Source organism: Abramis brama, assembly GCF_963993115.1.
Source record: "Abramis brama genome assembly, chromosome: 17".
Lineage (NCBI taxonomy): Eukaryota > Metazoa > Chordata > Actinopteri > Cypriniformes > Leuciscidae > Abramis > Abramis brama.
Window position 1 is genome coordinate 16,670,094 of NC_139979.1, and position 22,718 is coordinate 16,692,811.

Consider the following 22,718-nt stretch of genomic DNA (forward strand, 5'->3'; position numbering starts at 1 on the left):
GCAGCGAAGGATACATCAATGCTGCCTTCAAAAATCGATCAGATGAAGGTATCTCAGGAGACAGGAAGTGAAGCTAACATTGGATACGGACGTGCCTTGATGCCTTCCTACCTTGGAATGCATACTCCGAAGGCAGCATTTTGTAGTTTAGCTGTAGTTCAGCTAAAAAATAAAGATGGTGTTTGAACATTGAGGTTGGCTGCGTCTTCGATCAACTCCTAAATGAATCAGTGTTTTTAATCGAATCGGTTGAATTAATTAATGTTTCAATGATTAAAAAAAGATGTTCTCTTGTATTGATGTAACCTACAGAAAGAGTCAATGAACGATCCCCACCACTACCCGACTGACAGCCTTTCTGGAACACATTCGAGCACAGTAGGCTAATTCAAACAACGGAAAGTGATTTTGGACTATACATCAATCAAACTGTAACAAGTTAATGTAGAAGTCTTCTAGGTATGGTGTACGAAACAAAGAATCCAGTGCAAGTGGATACTGATGTCACAAATCTGCCGTCTATGAAGGTACATCACCACTAGGTTTTGAGACACGGTCACACAGCCCACTGTGCAGGGTTAAAATAAGCTGAACAACGAATGAAAGGGAAGTCGAAATAAAGACGACTACAAGAAAATAGCTGTTTACTCTCACTCGTGCAGTGGTTATATCCTTCAATGTTTCGCTAATATGCGGCTTTGCTGTTCTAACCCATTGTGTGCAAAACTGCCTCTTATATGGCGCGTGTCTGTGCGTGGTTGTGTGCAGAGCCAGAAAGGTATGACTGCATAGCTCTGTATTAACTAATAGAAGCCCCAAACTCACCGATTTAATTTTTTTCTTTCTCCCAGCATCTTTCCAATGCAGTATTTTCTTGATAACCCATTGGTTGCGCCTTTATCTAACGGGCTTTATGCGAGGTCGCCATATCACAACACTGGGATGCAGGCTGTGTGACGTCACGCAGAGACTCTATATGTGGGAGTTGTAGTTCACAAAAATAGAATGTTGTAGTCTTTAAAATAAATAGCCTATTAGTTCCTCAGAAAACAAAACAAAACAAAAAAACACTGATGAGGCACAATGTAGAGGTAGGTTAAAGATATTTGTATATGTTGTGGATATCGGTTGATTTTATTGGACATTGCGGTCACACAAGCATTTTATGTATTTTGCACAATCAAAATGTATTGTGCACTGTCAACTGAGCAATGTTACTACAACTGTATCATATCTTCCAGCAATATGGGTAATGCTTGGTAATAAGTTCACATATATTTAAATAGCATATCTGGGCTATTTATCACTAGGCGTCATAATGTCTACATTTTACAAAAAATAGTTTTTCAGTGTTTTCACAGTTATGGAATATTGCACTATTTAATATAAATGATTTATCCGTGCTCATTATTGTTTTTTATATTCATGTGGCCTCATAATCTTTAATCAAAATAACAACATCTCTTTTCTTCTCTGATGATGTGTTTCCATGGTGTGAGGGCGGGGCAACCTGTCACTCACATGAGATTGATCAATTAGTAAACCACGGCGATCCAATCAATTCCCTATGGTCAAAAATCAAGTTCCTCCCTACTTTTTTTGTTTTGTTTGAGACTTCCGTTTCATGTTGACTGTCCATTTAAAAATATAACACAAATACACTCATGCATGTTTCAAGCTGAATTTAATTTGAGATATTTCAAGATAAAACAAGGAAAATTATCCTGTAAACCAGGCTAAACAAACAGTTAGTTGTTAGCAATGGTGGACTTGACCCAGTCAGTGTAGCGGCACACCTCTACATAAACCCCAGGATAGCAACGTTGAGCACAGCCATAACCCCAGGAAACAACTCCTCGCAGTTCCCCATTGCACACCACAGGACCGCCAGAATCACCCTGAGAAAAAAATGGGGAAATTAAAAGAAAGTCTTTATGAAAATATATAACAGACATATAGATAAAAACTACGTCAATGACATACCTGACATGAGTCTTTGCCTCCCTCCATGAATCCAGCACAGAACATGTTTTCAGTTATGAGCGATCCATACGCACCCTCACACTGCGCCGTTGACAGTACAGGCAAATCCAAACACTGCAGCGTAGAAGCATAGTCAGCTGAAAAAAAAAATAAATAGCTAGACCTATGTATATACATATATGTGTACAAAAAACAAACAAATATATATATATATATATATATAATATATATATATGTGTGTGTGTGTGTGTGTGTGTGTGTAACTTTTACATATCTAAACTTTTGAATGCAATGCTTTAAGAACGGACCTTATCAAATGTTAATAAAGAAAAGTTTTATTACTTAGCCATCTCACCTCCAATGGGGATCTGATTGCCCCATCCAGAAACCAAGCACTGCTCCCCTTCACAAGAGCAACTGGTTGCCAGAGGGATTGGCTGCACATACTGGTTGAAGATGGCAGGCTCTTTCAGCTTGATCAGCATAAAATCATTGTCAAACGTTAAATCATTATAGTCCGGGTGAGGAATCACTTTCTCTGCCCTGATCCGCTGCTCTGTGCATTCTTCAATGTAGACATTGTGCTCTCCCAGGTGGGCAGTAAGACGAGAAGCTCTATTTGACAAAAAAACTCATATATTACTGGGCTCTAATATAACTTTTACCAGCAAAATTGCCATCCTACAAAATACTGCTATGGATAGTCTCAAATGGGTTTTATACTTAAATCTCAGAGACATTATTGTTATGTCAAGACAATAATAAATACTCTCGCACTAGTGTGCTAAATGGTAAAGAAAAATGTCGTGGTTACTCCTTGAACACTCTCAGAAAAAAAAGTACAAAAGCTGTCACTGTGGCGGTACCTTTTCAAAAGGTACACCTTTGTACCTAAAGAGTGCATATTAGTCCCTCAAGGGTACATATTGGTACAAAAAGTGTACATATTAGTACCTAAATGGTACATATTAGAACCCTTTTGAAGGGTACCGTCCCAGTGACAGCTTTTGTACCTTTTTTTCTGAGAGTGAATCCAGAAAAGAGGCAATTTAAACAAAAAACGGTACACTATACTTTTCAAATAATAGGCTTTACAAAACTAGGGCTATAAGCTGACATTGGATGCCAGTGGTGGGTTGGTTAATGAACCCCCATCTTTTAAATAAATAAGTAAATAAAGTGAGGATATAGTTATACTCACAGAATCTCGCAGTGAGCAGCAGAAACAATCCATCTTTCATTAATCACAGATGCTCCACACCAGCGTTCCCCATCGTTAGTAAGGTAGACTTGCCAGGGCTGGGAGTGGGGTAGACATTCATAACCTCCAATGATTAGCTCACCTGTGCAACAAACTGGAAAAAAAAAAAATTTGTTTAAAAAAGACGTGTAATTTTTCATACGGTGCATGCTTTTGATATTTGTGTCTGTCATTTTTACCATTTAATAATGATCAGTAAACATGTATGTATCAGTAAAATGTTGTATCATATTAAGGTTAAAGATAGGCAGTAGGCTATAGGACAGTGTAAAACATTGAAAACAATAAGTATGAAGAGAGATCTACATACCCACAGCCACTACCAGCAAAGCAAACATAATAGTCTTCATTGTAGTAGAGGAAAGAAGTGCTCACATTCAGACAAAAGAAAGATCCTGCAAATTTCAGAAACAGCATTAATGTTTTAAAGTGATAATGCAGGAAACACAAGGGGTTCAACGGAAAACATCATTTAAATACAAAATGATAATAATAATATTTTAAAGACATCTAATTGTCTTGAGTGTCATCAAGTCTGACTTTGGTCACTGAAACATTTAGTTATTATCATACAAATAAATCATACAAAAGGAAAACTGCCAAGCCTTCACAATATATCACTGAGCTGTGCACAATATGTACACAACCCAACCAATACTACACAATGAGAAAGCAAATACTTACAGTATTGATCTCAGGTGTTAACAAGTACCTTGCAATATCTTTCAGTCAGCTGAATCTTCAATGACCTTGTCCAAAAGGATATACAATCTTCCCCACTTGCATGGCTTATATAATGCACATGAAGCCCAGACTCCCACTTTCAAAAACCTCCCAGTCCCCCCTCAATTTCCTGTTCTTTCTAATTCTTTATCTGTGCCTCATCTAAATGCTCTTGTTCCTCATCTGATGACTTGGAGTCACTAGAGTCAGATGATTCCCTATCAGGTAAATAGTTGTCATCCTCATCACCAATTATCTCTTATTCTTTTTCCATTCTCTCTTCTTGATCAAAATCATTAATTGCCCCTCAATTATTATTTTTTATAACTTATACTTGATTATTTCCCTTAAATGTGTCCTTTCTCCCAATGAGGAGTTCACCTTCTCCATGTTTCCCCCATAGCAATACATTTTTTAAAGAATTTCACAAAAGTTGTGAGAAGCAAAAAACATATTTCTGACTGCATATACCAACAATTTTTGGTTCCCAGAATAGACAACCTAGCATTCCCTGGTGATTAGCCAGAAAATGGCTAATCAATGTTTGTTGATTTATTTTTATTTTTGTATTTATTTTGTGATTATTTTAATTCCTTTCTGTGTAAAGCACTTTGAATGGCCGTAGTGTATGAAATGTGCTATATAAATAAACTTGCCTTGCCTTGCCTATAGGTTTGAGGAACAACATCTATTTTGATATCCTGTAACCTGCTGCATGTCAATAGTTAGTCTAACCCATGCTTTGTTTTGTTCCATTGTTGAATTAATAACTAAAATAATCCAATCACACAAGCATCCGTATGTGGAGGATTACATTAATATATTAAATGAATGTAAACAATTAATTTTAGTGACACTTTATTTTAAGGATGATGTAGTAACATTGTTCTTACTGAGTCATATTAATTAAATATGTACTTATTATAGAATTATGGTTAGGGAGAGTGTTTGGTTTAGATACTTATAATTATTTATAATTTACTGTTATTGCAATAGTAAGTGCACGTAGTAACGTGTAACTACGTCATCTTAAAATAAAGTGTTAAATTAATTTTTGCCATTGATATTTAAATATTAAATGTATGTTTGATTAAGAGCTATTTTACTTTTTGAGTGAAGCACAACTTCAGACAGTGAAAAGTTTGATTAGGTATTTTTGATTAACTATTCAGTCCGTACAAGAAAAATTCTCTAATAATTTATAGTTAGCTATAGTTTAAAGCAGCCATAAAAGTCAATGTGTCATCAAAACACATTACATAATTACACGAAAGGAAAGCATGAAGAAAGTCATCACGATACATCACTAGATATTGCAATGCATAATGTGTTGCATGTTAGGCACATGATGTCTAAAAATGAGCATTTATCAAACTTCCCCTCTTGCATGCTTCATTCATCGATGAAGATTCCCCATTGAAATGACACTCCCAATCAGAGTCAGAGCCACAAGTGTCAGGTGAATCACTCTCAGATGAGTTGTTCCAATTGCATCAGTTGCATCAGAGATCTAATGACATTTAAAAGGAATAATATACATTTACAACTTTTAGTGTAATTAGAAATCACTGTTTTGTTTAGAGGATATTTGTAATATTGCTCACCATGTTTTCTTTCCCTCTACAATTTCAGCAAAAAAGTGGAATTTAAAAGGTCATTTTCCTTTAAAACACTTTGTTACACTTACACTCATAGGTAAAGAGAAAATTAGTTTAATGACATACTGAAACCAGTATGTTCTCATGTGTGTGTAGCAAAAAAGAAAGAAAAAAGAAAACAAAAGAAACAAATATTTAAATGTTCAACATGCAGCAGATGCTTTCCTCACTGAATAAATATACAAACCCCAAAGTTCACATTTATTTCTTTCTTTCTTTCTTTCTTTCTTTCTAATGAAAAATAAATAAATACTGTAAATATATGAAGACCTCCGATGCAAAAGCCTCTAAAAGCCACCTCTGTCAAAAATGAGATATTAATATTGAGTAAATGCTCTCCATACATACTCACTATCCCAGCCTCAGCCCATTCAGAAATGCCGGTACTTGGTTAGAAACCTATACATTGGAGCCTGATAAAAATTAAACAAAAACTTTAGACAGACTTAGAGGCTTTTGCATCTGAAGTCTTCATATTTTTAATAGACTTTGGGTCTGGTCATTAATTCATTGTCCGTATGCATCTGCTGGAGACTTTTCTTAAATCCACACTATGTGTTTTTAAGGTTTACCTTTTATGAACATCTCAACCGATTGGTTGAGGTCAGTATCTTAGACTTCAATCTGTTATTTCACCCATTACACTCACCGGCCACTTTATGTAGACCTGGCTAGTACCGGGTTGGACCCCCTTTTGCCTTCAGAAGTCAGTAGCACCTCACTGCAGTACACGAGATCCAGGGGGCGGAGCTGGATCCAGATAAGGGGTGGAAATTGGTAGGTTTAGGGGTGGGTTTAGGGATCAGGGGGTGGAGATGGGAAGGTTTAGGGGTTGGTTTAGGGATCAGGGGGTGGAGATGGGTAGGTTTAGGTATATGTAAGGTGGGAGGAGTTGGATCTGGATCCAACTCCTCCCCCTGGATTTCATGTTCTGCAGTGAGGGCCATCTCTCAGAAGTACCTTAATTCTTCATGGCATAGATTCAACAAGGTGCTGGAAACATTCCTCAGAGATTTTGGTCCATATTGACATGATAGCATCACACAGTTGCTGCAGATTTGTCGGCTGCATATCCATGTTGTGAATCTCACGTTCCAGCACACCCCAAAGGCCATTTGAGTATAGTGAACTCACTGTCTTGTTCAAGAAACCAGTTTGAGATGATTTGAGATTTGTTACATGGAGCAAGATTTCTGATATCACAAGTTTGTGATTGTGAACACAAAGAATAGCGATATGACTCCCCCTTTTTGGAATTACATTTTGGGCTAAGAGCAACCTTGGCTAAGAAAATCTTAAAATACTATATCTATATAAAATGAATGGACAGAAACACTTTTATTTGTTCAAAAATGAATTTAACCACAGATATTTCAGAAAAAATTACATTTGAATTAAAAGGTCCAATTTAGCTGAACAAACAGTTAGTTGTTAGCAATGGTGGACTTGACCCAGTCAGTGTAGCGGCACACCTCAGCATAAACCCCAGGATAGCCACGTTCAGCACAGCCATAACCCCAGGAAACAACTCCTCGCAGTTCTCCATTGCACACCACAGGACCGCCAGAATCACCCTGAGAATAGTTTGGAAAAAGAAAAGAAGAAATGTGTGATTTTATATGAAAATATATAACAGACATAAAAAAGAAGACTACGTCAATGACATACCTGACATGCGTCTTTGCCTCCCTCCATGAATCCAGCACAGAACATGTTTTCAGTTATTTGCCATCCATACGCACCCTCACACTGCGCCGTTGACAGTACAGGCAAATTCAGACACTGCAGCTTAGAAGCATAGTCAACTGGAAAAAGAGTACAAGAACAACGTTAAAGATTTGGATCTTGTACATACCTAACTTTTGTGTGTGTATATATATATATATATATATATATATATATATATATATATATATATATATATATACAGTATATACCCATGCATGAGGGCTTTATTCAACAGTTCATTTAACAAGAATACTGACAAACTTACAGATTAGAAGGATTTCCAGTTACTTTATTGTATTTTACCCGCCAACAAAAATGTTTCAAACAAGACACCACATAATTTTGTGTTGCATGTCTCAGAGCAACAAACAATAGTGGTGTTTCGTTCTTGAATTCTTCAGAATTCGTTCTTCAGCATTTTTTAACTAATTGGTTTAGTGAATGAATCAAATGACTCACTCATAAAGACAGTAAAGGCTGGAATAGATTATAACTGCATTATATATTTGCCAACTTTGTAAATGGTTACCGAGAAAAACTGGGCATCATACATTAAACGACTGAGGATTACAAACTACCAGACTTTCAAGTCAATCCGAACACTCAGAAACGTGCCTTGCTAGGAGACGCATGATAAATGAAAACAATGTGTTCGAAAACGGCTCAAAATATCAAAGATGCTTGATGTACTCAGACTGGATGCAGTCTTTATATTTACAACAATACATTAAATACCAGTTTGTATTATCAAGCAGCATAACAAGCTGTTTGTACAGTTAAAAATAACGGAAGCACACTCAAATTACAAATGGCCACGTCTGTGCTTGTGTTAAAAATAAGGTGGATACCCTCATTCACTATACCCAACATTACTCCACTAATATAGTCCACTTGGACAGCATCTTCTCTAGCGGCTACCTGTTGAGTGTATCTCGGTTGTACACTTGTTACTGCGGTGCATTATGGGATTGAATGAGTGCACTCAATGTCCACTAAAGTTTAAGACAACACCACAAATGGCTGTCACTTCAAAAAGTACTCTATGACCCTGTCCCAAATGGCACACTTTATGTGCACTTGTGGTCTTACAATGGCTGGCTTGTGCCTGTTAAGTCCACAAGACCGTAGGGTATCCCATTTGTCATTTTAGGTTTCAGAAGGGTGCTCATATCCGCGCCCTTTGCGGCCGATATGCGCCCTTGATGCACGCTTTTGCCGAGCCGCAAGCCCATGAGCCCCGCAGCAGACTTCTTCCAACAGTCAAAGCGGCATTACGTCACACAAGTGTGGACTCGGGAGGAAGAACACGAGGGCTTAGGGTTCCATTTGAGACAGAGCCTATATAAGGGTACAGGTAGCAATTTTGACCACAGCCATAGTCTGAAGCTACAAAATCAGAATCTCTAGCCATCATATGCGATTCACTGATAAAATCTGTCAACTTTGATTTTCCAAAATCTGCAGACTGAGTATGACTTCCCGAAATTAGCATTAACTCATCCAGACTGTAAATTGGGGCAAAAGTCATGTAGTGTATTCTTTACTTTTCTTTACTATTCATGTAGTAGCCTTTACTTGCCTACTGGCACATTGATGTAACCTGCAGTCACTGAAAAATCTCCACCACTAATACACAGACCAACAGTCGTCTGGAACACACAAAGTGATAAAATAGTTATAGCACTGATGCTCGGCATATTGGCCTTGGATCAAATATCATATACTGCTAATCAATCAAGATCGGAACTGTTTTATAACACAAAATATTTTCATTACTCAGCCATCTCACCTCCAGTGGTGATCTGATTGCCCCATCCAGAAACCAAGCACTGCTCCCCTGCAGAAGAGCAACTGGTTGCCAGAGGGATTGGCTGCACATACTGGTTGAAGATGGCAGGCTCTTTCAGCTTGATCAGCATGAAATCATTGTCAACCGTAAACTCATTATATCCCGGGTGAGGAATCACTTTCTCTGCCCTGATCCGCTGCTCTGTGCCTTCTTCAATGTAGACATTGTGCTCTCCCAGGTGGACAGTAAGACGAGAAGCTCTATTTGACAAAAAACCTCATATATTACTGGGCTCTAATATATATTTTACCAGCACCTACATATTATGTCTATGGATAGTTTCAAATGTTTGATTAATGTACTCATTTTTATTTTAGAATTGAATGTGTAACTTTTTTCACAGCCTTTGGTTTAAAAATCCTGTATCTGTTACATTTTACAATCATCATTTTCAGTGTATTCACAATACACATGTTAACATGCAACTGCTATTAGTCCTTTTTTAAAAAGTTGCTCTATAGGGAAAAAGGAGATTAATGAGGTTTAACATAAATGTATGATATACTCACGAAACGTAGCAGTGAGCAGCAGAAACAACCCATCTTTCATTAATCACAGATGCTCCACACCAGCGTTCCCCATTATCGTAAGTAAGGTAGACTTGCCAGGGCTGGGAGTTGGGCGAACATTCATAACCTCCAATGATTTTATCATCTGCACTGCAAGCTTCATAAAAAGAATGTTTAATTGTTCACAAAGTGCCCAAAATGAAGTAAATAAAATCACTTTTTAAAGCTTGTTGTGTCTTTTGTAACTGATTACTTGAACTGATGTTTGTTTTTCATATTTTGCTGTTTTATCTGATCAATCAACATTTTAAGTCTCAAATTAATCGTAAAGACTAAGGAATTTTACAGGTCAATGTGTAGGCAGACACTGTCAATTGGCATTATAATAAATACGAGAAATCTACATACCTACAGCCACAGCCAGCAAAGCAAACACAATAGTCTTCATTGCAGAGGAATGAAGTACAACTTTAGAGAGAAAACTTCTGCTAAGTTCAAGAATTGCATCAACTGTTTAAGTGATTTAAGGGGTTTGCCATACAGAAACAACCAATAAGATCATGGCAAATGATTCATAAGTGAAAATTAGCACCTGGAACAACAATTCTTATCACACCGTTTTCCATGAACATGATAAAACCAAGGTAGTGTACATACAAAGTTTTATTAAAAACAAAAATACTTTTACATTTTTAGTAAAGCACAACTTTAGCTATTATTTATTTAACTGTTTAATCAACTCAAGATAAATTCTATGATTAACATCACATGGTGTATTGATAATGCATTGATCCAACACATGAAATCCAGTAACAAGTAACAATTATTAACAGCAAAAAAATAAAAAATAATTCCGTAACAAAAAATAGTCTACTCTCAACCAACAAAGATTCTAGATTCAAGACACTAGAAAGAAACAGACATGAACATGAACAGGTCAAAACTGCAAAAAGCAGTGATAAATGTTAGAGTCAAAATCTATTGCTTATTAAAATTAAGGCCTCACAAATAACAGTGTTAAGCAATGAAGTACAACAATCTTGATTAAACCAATATCATCCAAGACCCCCAAAACTATATTATTTTAAAGGCATCTAACAGACTTGGGTGTCATCAAGACAAATTAAGTCATTAAGTAAAGAGAGAGTCACATAAAATGCCACATTAATAACAAGCATACTGTGTATCAAACTTCCTCACTTGCATGCTTCATATAATGCATATAATGAAGCTCAGACTCCCCAATGAAATGTGAACCACATTCAGTACACTCCCAGTCCCCCTCAACTTCCTGCACTTGCAAATTGTCTTCCTGTGCCTCATTTAAATGTTTTTGTCCTTCATCTGATGAGGAGTCAGATGAATCGCTTAGTGTTGTTGGCGTCAATTTTCACTTCTTTTTTTTGTTGTCATGGCCATGCAAGTGTCTTTTCAATCCCTCTGAACTTCTGAAAACTTTAGTACATACATCACACCAGAAGGGCCTCTGCTTGTGCATTTCCTGATGGTTCACGAATGCCACAGCAGAGGCAAAATATTTATCACACAGCTCACAATGAAGGATGGAAGGCTCTTTAGGAACACACTGCTTGCTTAATTTTATGAAATGTGAGAGAGAAATAACGGTTGAAAGCTTTCTTACATGTTTTACAGCAGATTTCAGGCTGTTGGTCTTTTGAAGTTATATGCCATTTCTGGTGATTTCTGAAAGACTCGAGGTAGGAATAGACCTTCCCGCAGACAGCGCAGGCGTAGACCTTGTTTGCCTGTCGCATACACTGGCTTTTCTTCCTCTGACAACATAGCAACACCAGGACAGGTGGTGAAGATCTCAGGTGGTTTTATCTGACAGGAACCATCAAAAGATTCTTTCACTTTTTTCTCTTTTGTAACATATCCCAGGCCGTTGTCATTTCCATTAGAAACAGATTCCACCTGTCTTTTCTTGTTTTGTCTCTTTTCTTTCGCAAAGAGTGAACTGCTGCCCACAGACATCTCATGCTGTGCATCTTCAATAGAGAAGAGATAAAGTTGCATGTCAGTAAGACGATGTTGATATCAATAAAAGAGCAAAGCAAAATTTCGATGTCTGTTGCAACATTTTCTCAACTTAGTGTTTTAATATTTTATTATATTTTAATATGTAATCTATTACAATGGTCATACTTTTTACTGCATGCATACTGCCTAGTACACATTAAAAAACAAACAAGAATTGCAAAGTTTCAGGGACATTATCACAAGTTAAAAAGTGTATTTCAGCATGTGGCTTCTAGTTATCCCACAAATACATTCACATATTTGGATTTATTTGCTGTAAAAATGGCAGTCAGACCAAGTTAAGAATTTGTTACTCTGGAAATGGAAGGTCAGTTTAAGTACAATGTAGAATACACTATTACATGCAGTGTTCTTTTTGTAAAGAGCATAATTTTGGCAACTTTAATGGGTCATCCAGGTGTCTCAAAAATGGTAGTGTGGTAGGATGTGTTTAGAATCACACACTACATAATACAGACATTGCGGTTTTATTAGCCAGCTACAACAAATATTTGCATGTAAGATAACATTCAAAATAAATCTGCTGGTAAAATATACTAATCATGTTAATATTTATCAGTTTACTTTTCCAGTGACATCATTCAAAGAGTACCTCCACCACTGTAAAGTTCATCAGTCATGTATAACAGCCAACATATCAGCTACATATTAATAAGAGTGGGAGAGGAGAGATTAAACAGGCTATGGCTACGTGAACATCTACAAGGTAAAATAATAGACAGTTTTTGCTGAAATTATGACCAATGAATCAACTTTATAAGGAAATTAAAAGATGGTCCTTTATTAACAAACAAACCAACCCATAAACCTTCACACTCACCACCCAGACAAGACAACAAAATGGAATGTTAATATAACTGTTCAATTTAATATCACAAGGTGATTCGGTTGTTCAAATAATTTGCCATTTTCTTTATGATTCATAATGCCATACCTACACAAAAAACCCTGCCTCTGCTTTGCCATTTGCATCTCATTCATACATTCTTAATGTCATTAACATGACCTTAGGGCAATTTCACAAAGAACGTATAACATTATATCTAGAAAGGAAATAATTGTCTAAATTTTCAAGTGAAACATTAAACCCCAAATGTTTTCAAAAAGTAGAAAGATGAAAAGTTTTGAAATGCAAACCGAAACCTAAATGCAACAGAATTGTGGTTTTCACTGTAGAAATGGTGATGTCAATAGCAATAAAGGAGCAATGGCACTGGCATTAACAGATGCTGTACAAATCCCAAATCAAAGTTTAGCATGACCACACATGAGACTTAAGCTGTAGGCTAATGCTTACAAAAAAAGATCTTCAAGCAATTTTTTAAATAACATGTACACAAAATATCCAGCAAACACCATGGTAGTTTAAATTAAGGACCCTTTACAAGTACAAGCCAGGTGATAAAAATCAACAGAGACACTAAATTGAGCAGTCAAAAAAAGAGGGAAAATAAATCTTTTAAAAACCTCTAAACAGATTGAAAAGCATCAAAGTGATACTCTTGAAACACTTGCAGAGATCTAACAAGATTTTAAAGGGAATCAAAGAAATGTACAGCTTTTATGCAAGAAATTACAACAAATTATTTGGTTCAGAGGACATCTGTAACAATGCTCTGAAATCAGCAGAGACCTTTCTCTTTACAACAATTTCAGCAAAAATTTAGAATTTAAAAGCTGATCGTGGCATTTTCCTTACTCCTTAAGCATACGGTTATTCTACTGTATACTAACTCACAGCAGGTAACAAAACTCTTGAATCAAGTCCTCAATTAAATCAGTGTAGGTGCAGTAAACAATGTATCAAATACCAATATCCCTCTCCATGCATTTTTTTCCACAAGTTTTAGAACCCACGTGCATGTTCAATATAATGCTGATGCAGTTCTGTTTCCTGTTTGAAGGAAATACCACACTCAATGCAAGTCAGGTTAGCAGCGCCTCTCACTTCAGAAGCTGAGCTACTGTCCTTTAGCTCTTTATCACCCAAGCACTCCTGATGGTGGTCGATAAGATTTCTGATATCACTAAATGTCTGTGAACACAACGAACAATGGTACGGCTCCTCGTTTTTGTGAAGAGTCTGGTGCTGCTGCAGCGCACGAGGTGACAAAAAGGTTTTTCCACATTGCTGACATTTATGGCTATTCGCTTGTGGACTCACAAGGGCTACAGGCAGCTTGGCTATAGACTCAGATCTGTGTGATAAAGCCTGCTGGTTGTCTGAAGGCCCAGGTGACAGGGAAGCACTCAGTCTGTATCGCAGCTCAGTTGGGAGACGCCGGCGCACTTCGTTGTGCCATGCGAGATGATGCTGCAGCTGGTTTTCAGTCCAGTAACCACGGCAGCAAAGAGCGCAGCAGTGTGGACGAGTCTTCGCCACCTCCTTATGAGCGTTTAACTGCTCCTCACTGGGAAACGCTTTAGCACATTTATCGCATTTGAAAAAACATTTAGCAAATTCAAAATTTCGACTGTGCTGTACGGGATCCTCCTCCGTAGATGCTTTCAGCTCTTTCTTATTGGACGTTTTACGAAGGGACCCTTCAGAAGCAAAGGGTTTAACATATGCAGAGCGCTCTTCTATAGAGGCAGTGGGTCGTTCACTAACCTTGTGGTGTTTCTGCCATTTGTGCGCACGAAGGCCACGTATGTTCAAGAAGCTCTTAGCACAGTGTGAGCACTGAAAGTGTTGTACCTTAGTCTTCTCTTGTTTGGTGACATCCATTTTGGATGTGTATAATAGTTTGACGGGTGGACCCGACTCATCTGTAGAGAGGATTTCAGACTGTAGTTTCTCAGTCTCAGTAGGCTTGCTGTGATGGTCTGTAAAGTGAGTTGTTAGAAGAGACCCACTTGAGAAAGACATTTGACAATCTGGACAGGTAAAAAAAACATTTGATTCAGCAACTTCGTGCTCTTTTTGGGGTTGAGCCTCCATGCGAGGGTGATGTAGTTGATGGCGGCGAAGAACACAAAGGTAGAAGAATCCTTTCCCGCACACATTGCATAAATAAGGTCCACCATCCACACTTTTCTTTGAGCGTATCTTATTGGTCTTTGAGAGAAATCTGGCAAATTTTTTGTCCTTGTGCCACCGCTTATGAGTGCCAAGAGCTGAATTGGTGCTAAAATATCTTCCACATTCAGCACAAACAAAAGACAATTTTGCCAAACACTTCTCTGGCTTTACTTTACCAAGCTTCAATGGCTTTGCCGAACTGGATTTCAACTTTTTAGATTGGTGACCTTTACGATGAATTCGCTTGTGAAAATTTAGAGCACCAATTACCGAAAAGCTTCTGCTACATTCTTGACATTTGTATTTCAAATCTGAAGCTAAAGGCGTGTTTTGTTCTTTTTTAGAATCAGTTGAATGAGAAGTGTCAACAGCATCTTTAGCTTTTTGGGAGGATGCATCTTGCTCCTCTATCTCAACACATTCTTGTGGAAATTCCACATTGTCCTCGGGTTTTAAACAGTGCTTCTGATGATTTTGTAGTATCGACTCAGATGCAAAATAAGAGTTGCATGTCGGGCATTGAGGTCGCTCAGAGGAGTCAGAGTCCATCAAAGGAAGGCCAGTCTCATAACCATGACTTTTCATGTGAAACTGGAGGGCCATGGCACGGGAGAAAACCTTTGCACAGTCGGGACATTGGTAGGAGTTCTTTTTCAACTGTTGGACTTGATAGTCAAAAGATTTGACAGCAGGTTGGCCTTGGGTGTCATGGACAAGTTTGTGTTTAAGAAAACAAGCTAGCATGTGGTATGATTTGCCGCACACCTCGCATACATGTTCCTCTCTTGAATTCAGAGGGTGCACTCTTTTATAACCACCCCTACGACCCCTTTTCTTCCGTCGTATGTGGCAGTTCTCAGTGTCAGGCGTACCTGGGGGCCTTGTCTCGAAATGTGCACACTCTGAGTGGTTTTGTTTGTGATGACAGAAAGCTCCCAAAGACCAAAAACCTTTACCACACTTTTTACAGTGATAAACCTTTGGGCCCAAAAGTGACTTAGTTGGGTTGAAATTCTTTGTCTTTTCATCTGTGGCACCGCCAGAGCAAACCTTCTGATGGTTGTACAGACCACTTGCGGTCACATAGCTCCTGTCACACTGCACGCAAGCAAAGGTCTTTTTTTTTCTATTGTGATGCTGTTGGTGAGAATGCAATGCAGATAGTCGGGAAAAACACATGCCACACTCTTCACATTTAATGTTGTTCTTCTGCAGATTTTCGAGTTGGTATGAAATAGACTTGTACGCCACTTTATCCTCATGCTTTACTGTGTTAAAGCAATCAGCACTCTTGGAGGGACTTTCATGGCCAAAAACATCACATGCTAAAATTTCCTTCTTTATTGGCGTCACTACGTCAAACTTCTGCCTCCTATCTGATTTTTTTCCCATGCATCCCTTGTGCCAAAGTATGTGACAGCGCAAGGACGAACCCTTGACAAATTTACGATCACAGTGTGGACAATTATACTTTGCCTCTTGAGGACGGCTTTTGCTCACGAGTTCCGCATTTGTTAATGGTTCATCATTTAAATGCTCATAATCAATCTGTACAATCTTGACATCAATCTCTGGATTCAACTGCAGGGAGGAGGTGGATTCAGCCGTCTGACTCAAATTGAAGCCCAAGTCATCTTTTTCCTCTTGGTCTGATTCACACACTAACTCAAGATCAGGATTTTGATCCTGAGAGAAACTGCTGTTGTTCTCATAATCATCTGAAGCTGTGATATGGACAACTTCATAATCAACATCTATGGCCCCATACTCTTCTACTGTATCGGTGCAGTTAAAATCTTTCTTTTGAACTTGAGCATGTGAGGTCTCCTTAGAATGAATAACCACACTGTCAGCATTGTCATTCTGGTTTATTTTTAATGTGTGAGTGGCTGTGCTCATCTCAGGCTTCTTCTCCATGATGTCGCCGAAGACATCAGTATGACAGAGCTGATGCGACTGCAGGGCAGATGCTCGCGAGAACCGACGACCACACTCCTGACACTCAAAAGCCTTCTTCTTGAGCTGAATAACTTGATGAAGGAATGATTTCGCTGGCAGCTCTTCACTGTGCGCCAATCGCTGATGCTTATTGTAAAACGTGAGGGAAGTGAAGACCTTGCCGCACTCTGTACATTTATATGGCTGGCCACTGCAGACAAGTTGTGCCCGTCTTTTATGCCAACGCTGATGGCACAACAGAGCCACAGAGCTAACGAAGGTCTTGCCACATTCAGAGCAAACAAACGAATGCTTAATTTCCTCCTTCACCTTCCCTTCCGAACAGCTGGTTGAGAATCTCTGGTGAGTACCGAGACCACACATGGTGCGAAAAGATTTGCCACAGAAGCACTGAAAAACTTTTTGCTCATGCTCCTCATGCTGTTCAGAGCTTGTGCCATTGTCTTCAGTTTGACCTGGAGATTCATTAAGTGGCAGAGGTTTCTCAGTTTCACAGGTTTTGGATTTCACCAGCTTTACCTCATGACAACGACGATGTGCGTCAAGAGCCGAAGCCCGAGAGTAACAGCGTCCACAGGTGGGGCACTGAAATGACTTTTTCTTTAGATGAGCAAGCTGATGAAAAACAGACTTTGAGGCCTGCTTATGTGAACGCTGATGGTTGAGACACTGACCAACAGTGGAAAAAGCTTTACCACAATCCTTGCATTCAAAAAGCTTCTGTCTTACTGCACCCTCACCAAAGCCGTCACCTATCCCCTGCTTAATGTCTTGATTGCGATGCTTCAATTGATGGGTGAAAAAGCCTTTCGAGCTTGAAAACTTTTGTCCACACAGAGCACAGAACAACGTTCTTCGGCCTCCGTCGGTCGAGATGAGCAGGTCATCCCACTGCGAATCTGTGTCCAGGCAGACTATGGGACCATCATGGATATGCTCGCTGCGATGCTCTAAGTAATCCTCCTTGTTCCCAAACGCCTCACTGCAATCCTCACAGCGAAATGGCCAATCCCCTAAAAATACAAGAGGGGAAAATGGGAGGTCAAGGTGAGTCCTGTGGCCAGAGGAGAGAAAAAAATAAACAGTGTACAGAGCCAACAAATTAAAATGAGAAGACTGAAAAAAGCCCCCTTTACTCCAAATGTTCAAAGAAAATAATGATGAAAAAAACTATAAGCTTATAATCTTAAAGTGGAAATATTTAATTCATGTCAATTTTAACAGAGGAAAGGAATAGGATAACAAATCAGACAAAAAATAAAATAATCAAATGTTGCATTGTGTATTGCAACCATCAGAAATAATTTATGCATTACAAATGATCAGGAAAAAAAAAGAAAAGAAACACAATCTACTGTTTTTTTATGCAACTTCTGTTCTTAATAAGAAATCAAATAAGAAGAAGAAGAAAAAAACATCAATAAAACTACACATAAAGGTTAGAATGATTTCATTGTTTAAATTTTACACAACTGTAAGACGATCTAGCACGCAGCTTTGTTAAAGAAAACTGTTGCCAGGTAACAATTCGGCTTCTGGTTCGAATTATTTGTTCCACCTCTGATATCGACCATGATATGATCCAATTATCCACATTATTATGATAATTAATAAAATACATTTCACAAACATATTATATAGAGAATTCAAACACAGGAAAATCGTGGCTTAAAACAAAATTTTAATTCGCCTTTCTATTATTCTTTTACGCACATGCGCAATTCAAAAGTTGAGTAAAGACTGCCATCTACTGCAAAACGGCAATACTGCGATATAAATTAAGGTGGAGCAGATTAAATAAACCAGTAGCTAACATCTCGTTGCCTACTATAATGTCTGCACAGCTGGTTTGAAAATGACAAAGACTTTCTATTAGTATAAGACGAAAATCTCAGCGTTGTGAAATGCCAGCCAAATCAGTCAACCATATACTAATATATAATGACAGGCAGCAGAGCTTGTTTAAAAATAAATAAATAAAAAATCCTTATGGACATGCAGTACTGCTGCTGTTTTGTCATTCCTCATGACGACGCGTATCCGCTGGTGCAAATTAACCCAGCTGTTTTAACGCAAAAATATAAACCATAATAAGTAAGATGCACGTCTTAATTATATACAATTATATGAAAACAAAATATGATGCAAAGGTTGTGTGTAGCTACTCCTAAAATTTGGAAGATGGTGTTCATTTAATTTTAGGTGACTTTATATACCTTCTTGTTTTGTTTTCAAGGTAAAAGATAACTAGTAGCTAGGGACTAACTGAAAGGTCGGTGTTGTCAACAACAACAAAAAAAGTTGCTTACCTTCGGTACTTCCATCTCTCTCAGACGAGTCTCCTGTACTGGTAAACATATCAGCCAAATCTCCTTCTTCCACCTCGTCCATATGTACAACCACACATTCATCTTCCTCCACTTGCTCTGCTTTAATCTTCATGGGTGGAACTGCAGCATTGGCTGCAACAACTTCGGCGTGGTCCTGGGCTTTTAATGTAGGGCCACGGGGACATAATTCCATTTCTCCGTCCGTGTTTCTAGCATTACAGGCTTTGCTATTGCTCACTGGATCGATGTTTACCTCTTGGGCTGAACCTTTCTCATATTCAGAGGACAAACTTTCATTATTTGATTGCAAACTGCACTCCTTTTCAGAATAAACCGCAGCCATAATGGCTCTAGCCAGCTCAGGCTTTCCTCGATGGGAAAGGCAAAGGCACCGCACTTTTCGCGGTAAAGGACAGTGTGTTGTTGTTGGGGGGAAGGCACATTTACGAAACCTACTATGGCGAAAGGTTAGCTCATGAATATTGATTAAGCTACGTGCCTTCTGGCTCCATGATGGTTAGCACGCAACGTCTGCCTGAACAAATTCATATATATATTAGCCTTAGGCTCAGTATGATCATATAAGATATAGAATAGTAAGATATAATAAGATGTGATAATACGATATTCATTTATAACAACTATTATATCTACATTAAATAGTAAGGAATTAAATAATACGTTTTTATCATGGTAGAGATGTAAAATGGGCGGGGTTTAGCCGGGCCGGACGTTGTTTGTAATTTCCATAGGTAATTTCGCGGTCATGTCATGTATCTAAATTATAATCTCCTTTTTTCTTTTACTTTTCACATGCATTTTGCATTATTTATATTCAGTTAAATGGTTATATCTGTGTCGATTGTGAAAAACGTTGTCCATTATTTTTGTAAATGGTGATATCTGTGTCGATTGTGAAAAACGTTGCCCTTTTATTTTTGTAGGCTTCATGTGGATGTGTTATTTGAATCATTGGAAATAACTTAGCGATTATTGAGTTTCGTATATAAAATTTTCCAAGAAGACAAAAACATTCTGATTTGAATGTGGATGGGATGTGGGCAGGATGAATTTCATGTGTACATGTACATTCTACAATAACAAAAGAATCCAGTTCAATGGCCATGGTAGCAATCTACGCTATAATAGGCCTACGCCTATAGGGTAATGGTACAACTGGGCTACAGGCGCAGCGGGGGAAAAGGCGCATTTGACTTCATTCTCTCAACGAACTATGGCACAAAAATTCAGCTCAGTACTTTTCATAACAACCGCGTTTGACTACGCACGTGGAAATGTGGCTGATCCTTACCGCGATCTCGGACAGCAATGCAAAGTTGATTAATTTGATCTATTTAATGTTTTTAAAATGTTGTAGATGTAGCAAATAAGAATCGATAAAAATACTATATTTCGAGACAAGGTCTTGTTAATGTTTTTCAGTGTTGTTCAAGGCAAAACCAACTGTTTTTCAATAATTGTAAAATGGCATTTGGGGAAAACAGCGCCCCTGCTGTTTGGGATAAAGGAACAATAACATGATAATAAATAGCTAATAGCATTCACTTATTTTCACACAAAAGCTATTGCTCCATCAATGTTCAATAAAAACTTTTCTTTTTTTTTCTACAATCATACTCTATTGGAGTAGTGAAAAGCACATTTTTATTTTCTTTAGGTGTGCCTTTCGCCCCGTTGTAGCCTACCCTAATCTATTCGGTGTTTATAATTCCTGTACATTGTTTAAAATATAAACAAACTGTTTATGTAATCTTTCAGGTTTCAGGTCTCTATCCCATAAATTATGAGGATGGCTGTCCCAGTAATTCAAATAGCTAAATAAACATACTAAACAATTTAAAAAAAATTTAAATGAAAAATGTAAAAACGCAGAAAGTTTTCTGAGAGGTTTATATTTAGGGGTGGGGTTAGGGTAAGGAGATAGAAAATTTCATTATAATGATAGATCTTAGTATAAAAACCATTACGCCTATGTAAAGTCCTCAAAATGATACCAACGTGTGTGTGTTGTTACTAAAACATTTTTGAGATGACAATGAGGGCACTCAGCATACACAACTGTACTATTCAGACACATACTTGATTCGATCACTGGATAGAGGTAGTAAAAATCAGGCATTTCAATGACTTGAAACTTCAACATGCATAATTTTAACAATAACCATACTGATCTGGTATAGTGTATGGTATACAGGTCAAATTATGAAATACGTGCACTTTATTAAATGTTTAGATAAATTTAAACAACTATTGACTACATTATAAAATAGTTTTTTAAAAAGCAGTTCATCAACATCCTCAGGCTTTAAATGAAAATTAAAAACCTTGTTAAATTACTATTATTTAAAATGATTTTTTATTTATTTGTCTTATTTTATATTAATCCTAAAAGTATAACAACAGTAAAAACAATCTAAACTTGGGAAAAAAGAGAAAAAATGTATAACAACTTTTTAGAAGGTTATGGCATATCATTGTATGATAATTACTTCTATTTTAAATTTAGTCCAAAATACATGAACTCATTCACTCGTTATTAACGTTTATTGGAATAATGCTTACTAATTTAGAAATAATCGACACTCCTTGTGAATCTGAAAACCTACTTGAACTCCATCATGCTGACCATGAGATAACAATTTCTGTATTGAGCAAAAAAGTTTAAGGCAAAAAAAGTGGTTGACTATGATTTTGAATTCAATGTGTTGAAGTTACACAAACACTGCAGTTCTTTAAAGTCCCCCTGTACACAATAATTGGATCCCTTAAAACTCATCTTTGATCACCAAAATGACATATTTAAACGTTTTTTTTTTTCCTGTGAATTTTTTTATTCATGCCTTAAAATAGCTTTAATATAACTCTACACTCTTCATTTAATATGCACGAATCTATGAATATGCAAATTAGCCGATGTATCAGAATGGGAATGCGTTTTATGCATGGCTCTCTACAATGTTGGACACATAACGACAATTTATACGATTAGCCTTTTGCTTGACTACGTTATCAAACAGCTAATAATGTGTTATGTTACACAAACCATGTTCCCGTTCGCCATCTTAAGAGTCAGTCAGCTGCCTTCTAAAAATCAGCATCCTTAGATACGCTTTGAACAACTTAGAACCTCAGTGGAGAGAGACATAGGCTTTAGTTCAACATAACATCGTAATATACATCATATACATAATTCACCCACTATATTGCTAAATGTATCAGATTTTTCATTTCAGCAGAAAAATATACTGGGATAAGCTGGCTTCTCTTGAGACTCCCCTGCTTTGCAACAGTTAATAATATGCTAAAGCCCGCACACACGTTGATGTGATTGGTTACAAGGTAGTTTGTGACATCAGAAACGTCTGCTATTTCAAACACCATATTTTTTTCACTGCAGTTTTAAGGAGAAAATACTTAGCAATGGTGTTGACTTATGCTTTGCACATGGTTTGTCTTAAAGCATATTTAAAACACCACATAGACATAAACAACATTAAAAACTTGATTTTCACCACAGGGGGTCTTCGACTTTTAAAAAAAATTTTTTTAACAAATGTTAATTTAGTTTATGTGGTTTATTGCATGAGGGTAACAAAGCACACAAAACTAATATA

The 22,718-nt window shown here is 37.4% G+C and overlaps 2 protein-coding genes across 2 annotated transcripts; both read right to left on the minus strand.

The window, feature by feature from the left end:
* Positions 1-1,721: 1,721 nt before the first annotated feature.
* LOC311067877 (trypsin-like) lies at positions 1,722-10,218 on the minus strand. Its single transcript, XM_084090024.1, has 9 exons — positions 10,120-10,218; positions 9,712-9,868; positions 9,143-9,402; positions 7,294-7,430; positions 7,052-7,199; positions 3,185-3,338; positions 2,339-2,598; positions 1,984-2,120; positions 1,722-1,898 (listed from the first exon to the last, which is right to left on the minus strand). Exons 1-9 carry the CDS (start codon positions 10,157-10,159, stop codon positions 1,749-1,751), a joined length of 1,443 nt encoding a protein of 480 aa, XP_083946150.1. The 5' UTR covers positions 10,160-10,218; the 3' UTR covers positions 1,722-1,748.
* Positions 10,219-12,533: 2,315 nt separating this feature from the next.
* LOC311067092 (uncharacterized protein) lies at positions 12,534-19,483 on the minus strand. The gene is made up of 2 exons (XM_084088694.1): positions 19,063-19,483; positions 12,534-17,766 (listed from the first exon to the last, which is right to left on the minus strand). Exons 1-2 carry the CDS (start codon positions 19,424-19,426, stop codon positions 13,619-13,621), a joined length of 4,512 nt encoding a protein of 1,503 aa, XP_083944820.1. The 5' UTR covers positions 19,427-19,483; the 3' UTR covers positions 12,534-13,618.
* Between the last annotated feature and the right edge of the window lie 3,235 nt (positions 19,484-22,718).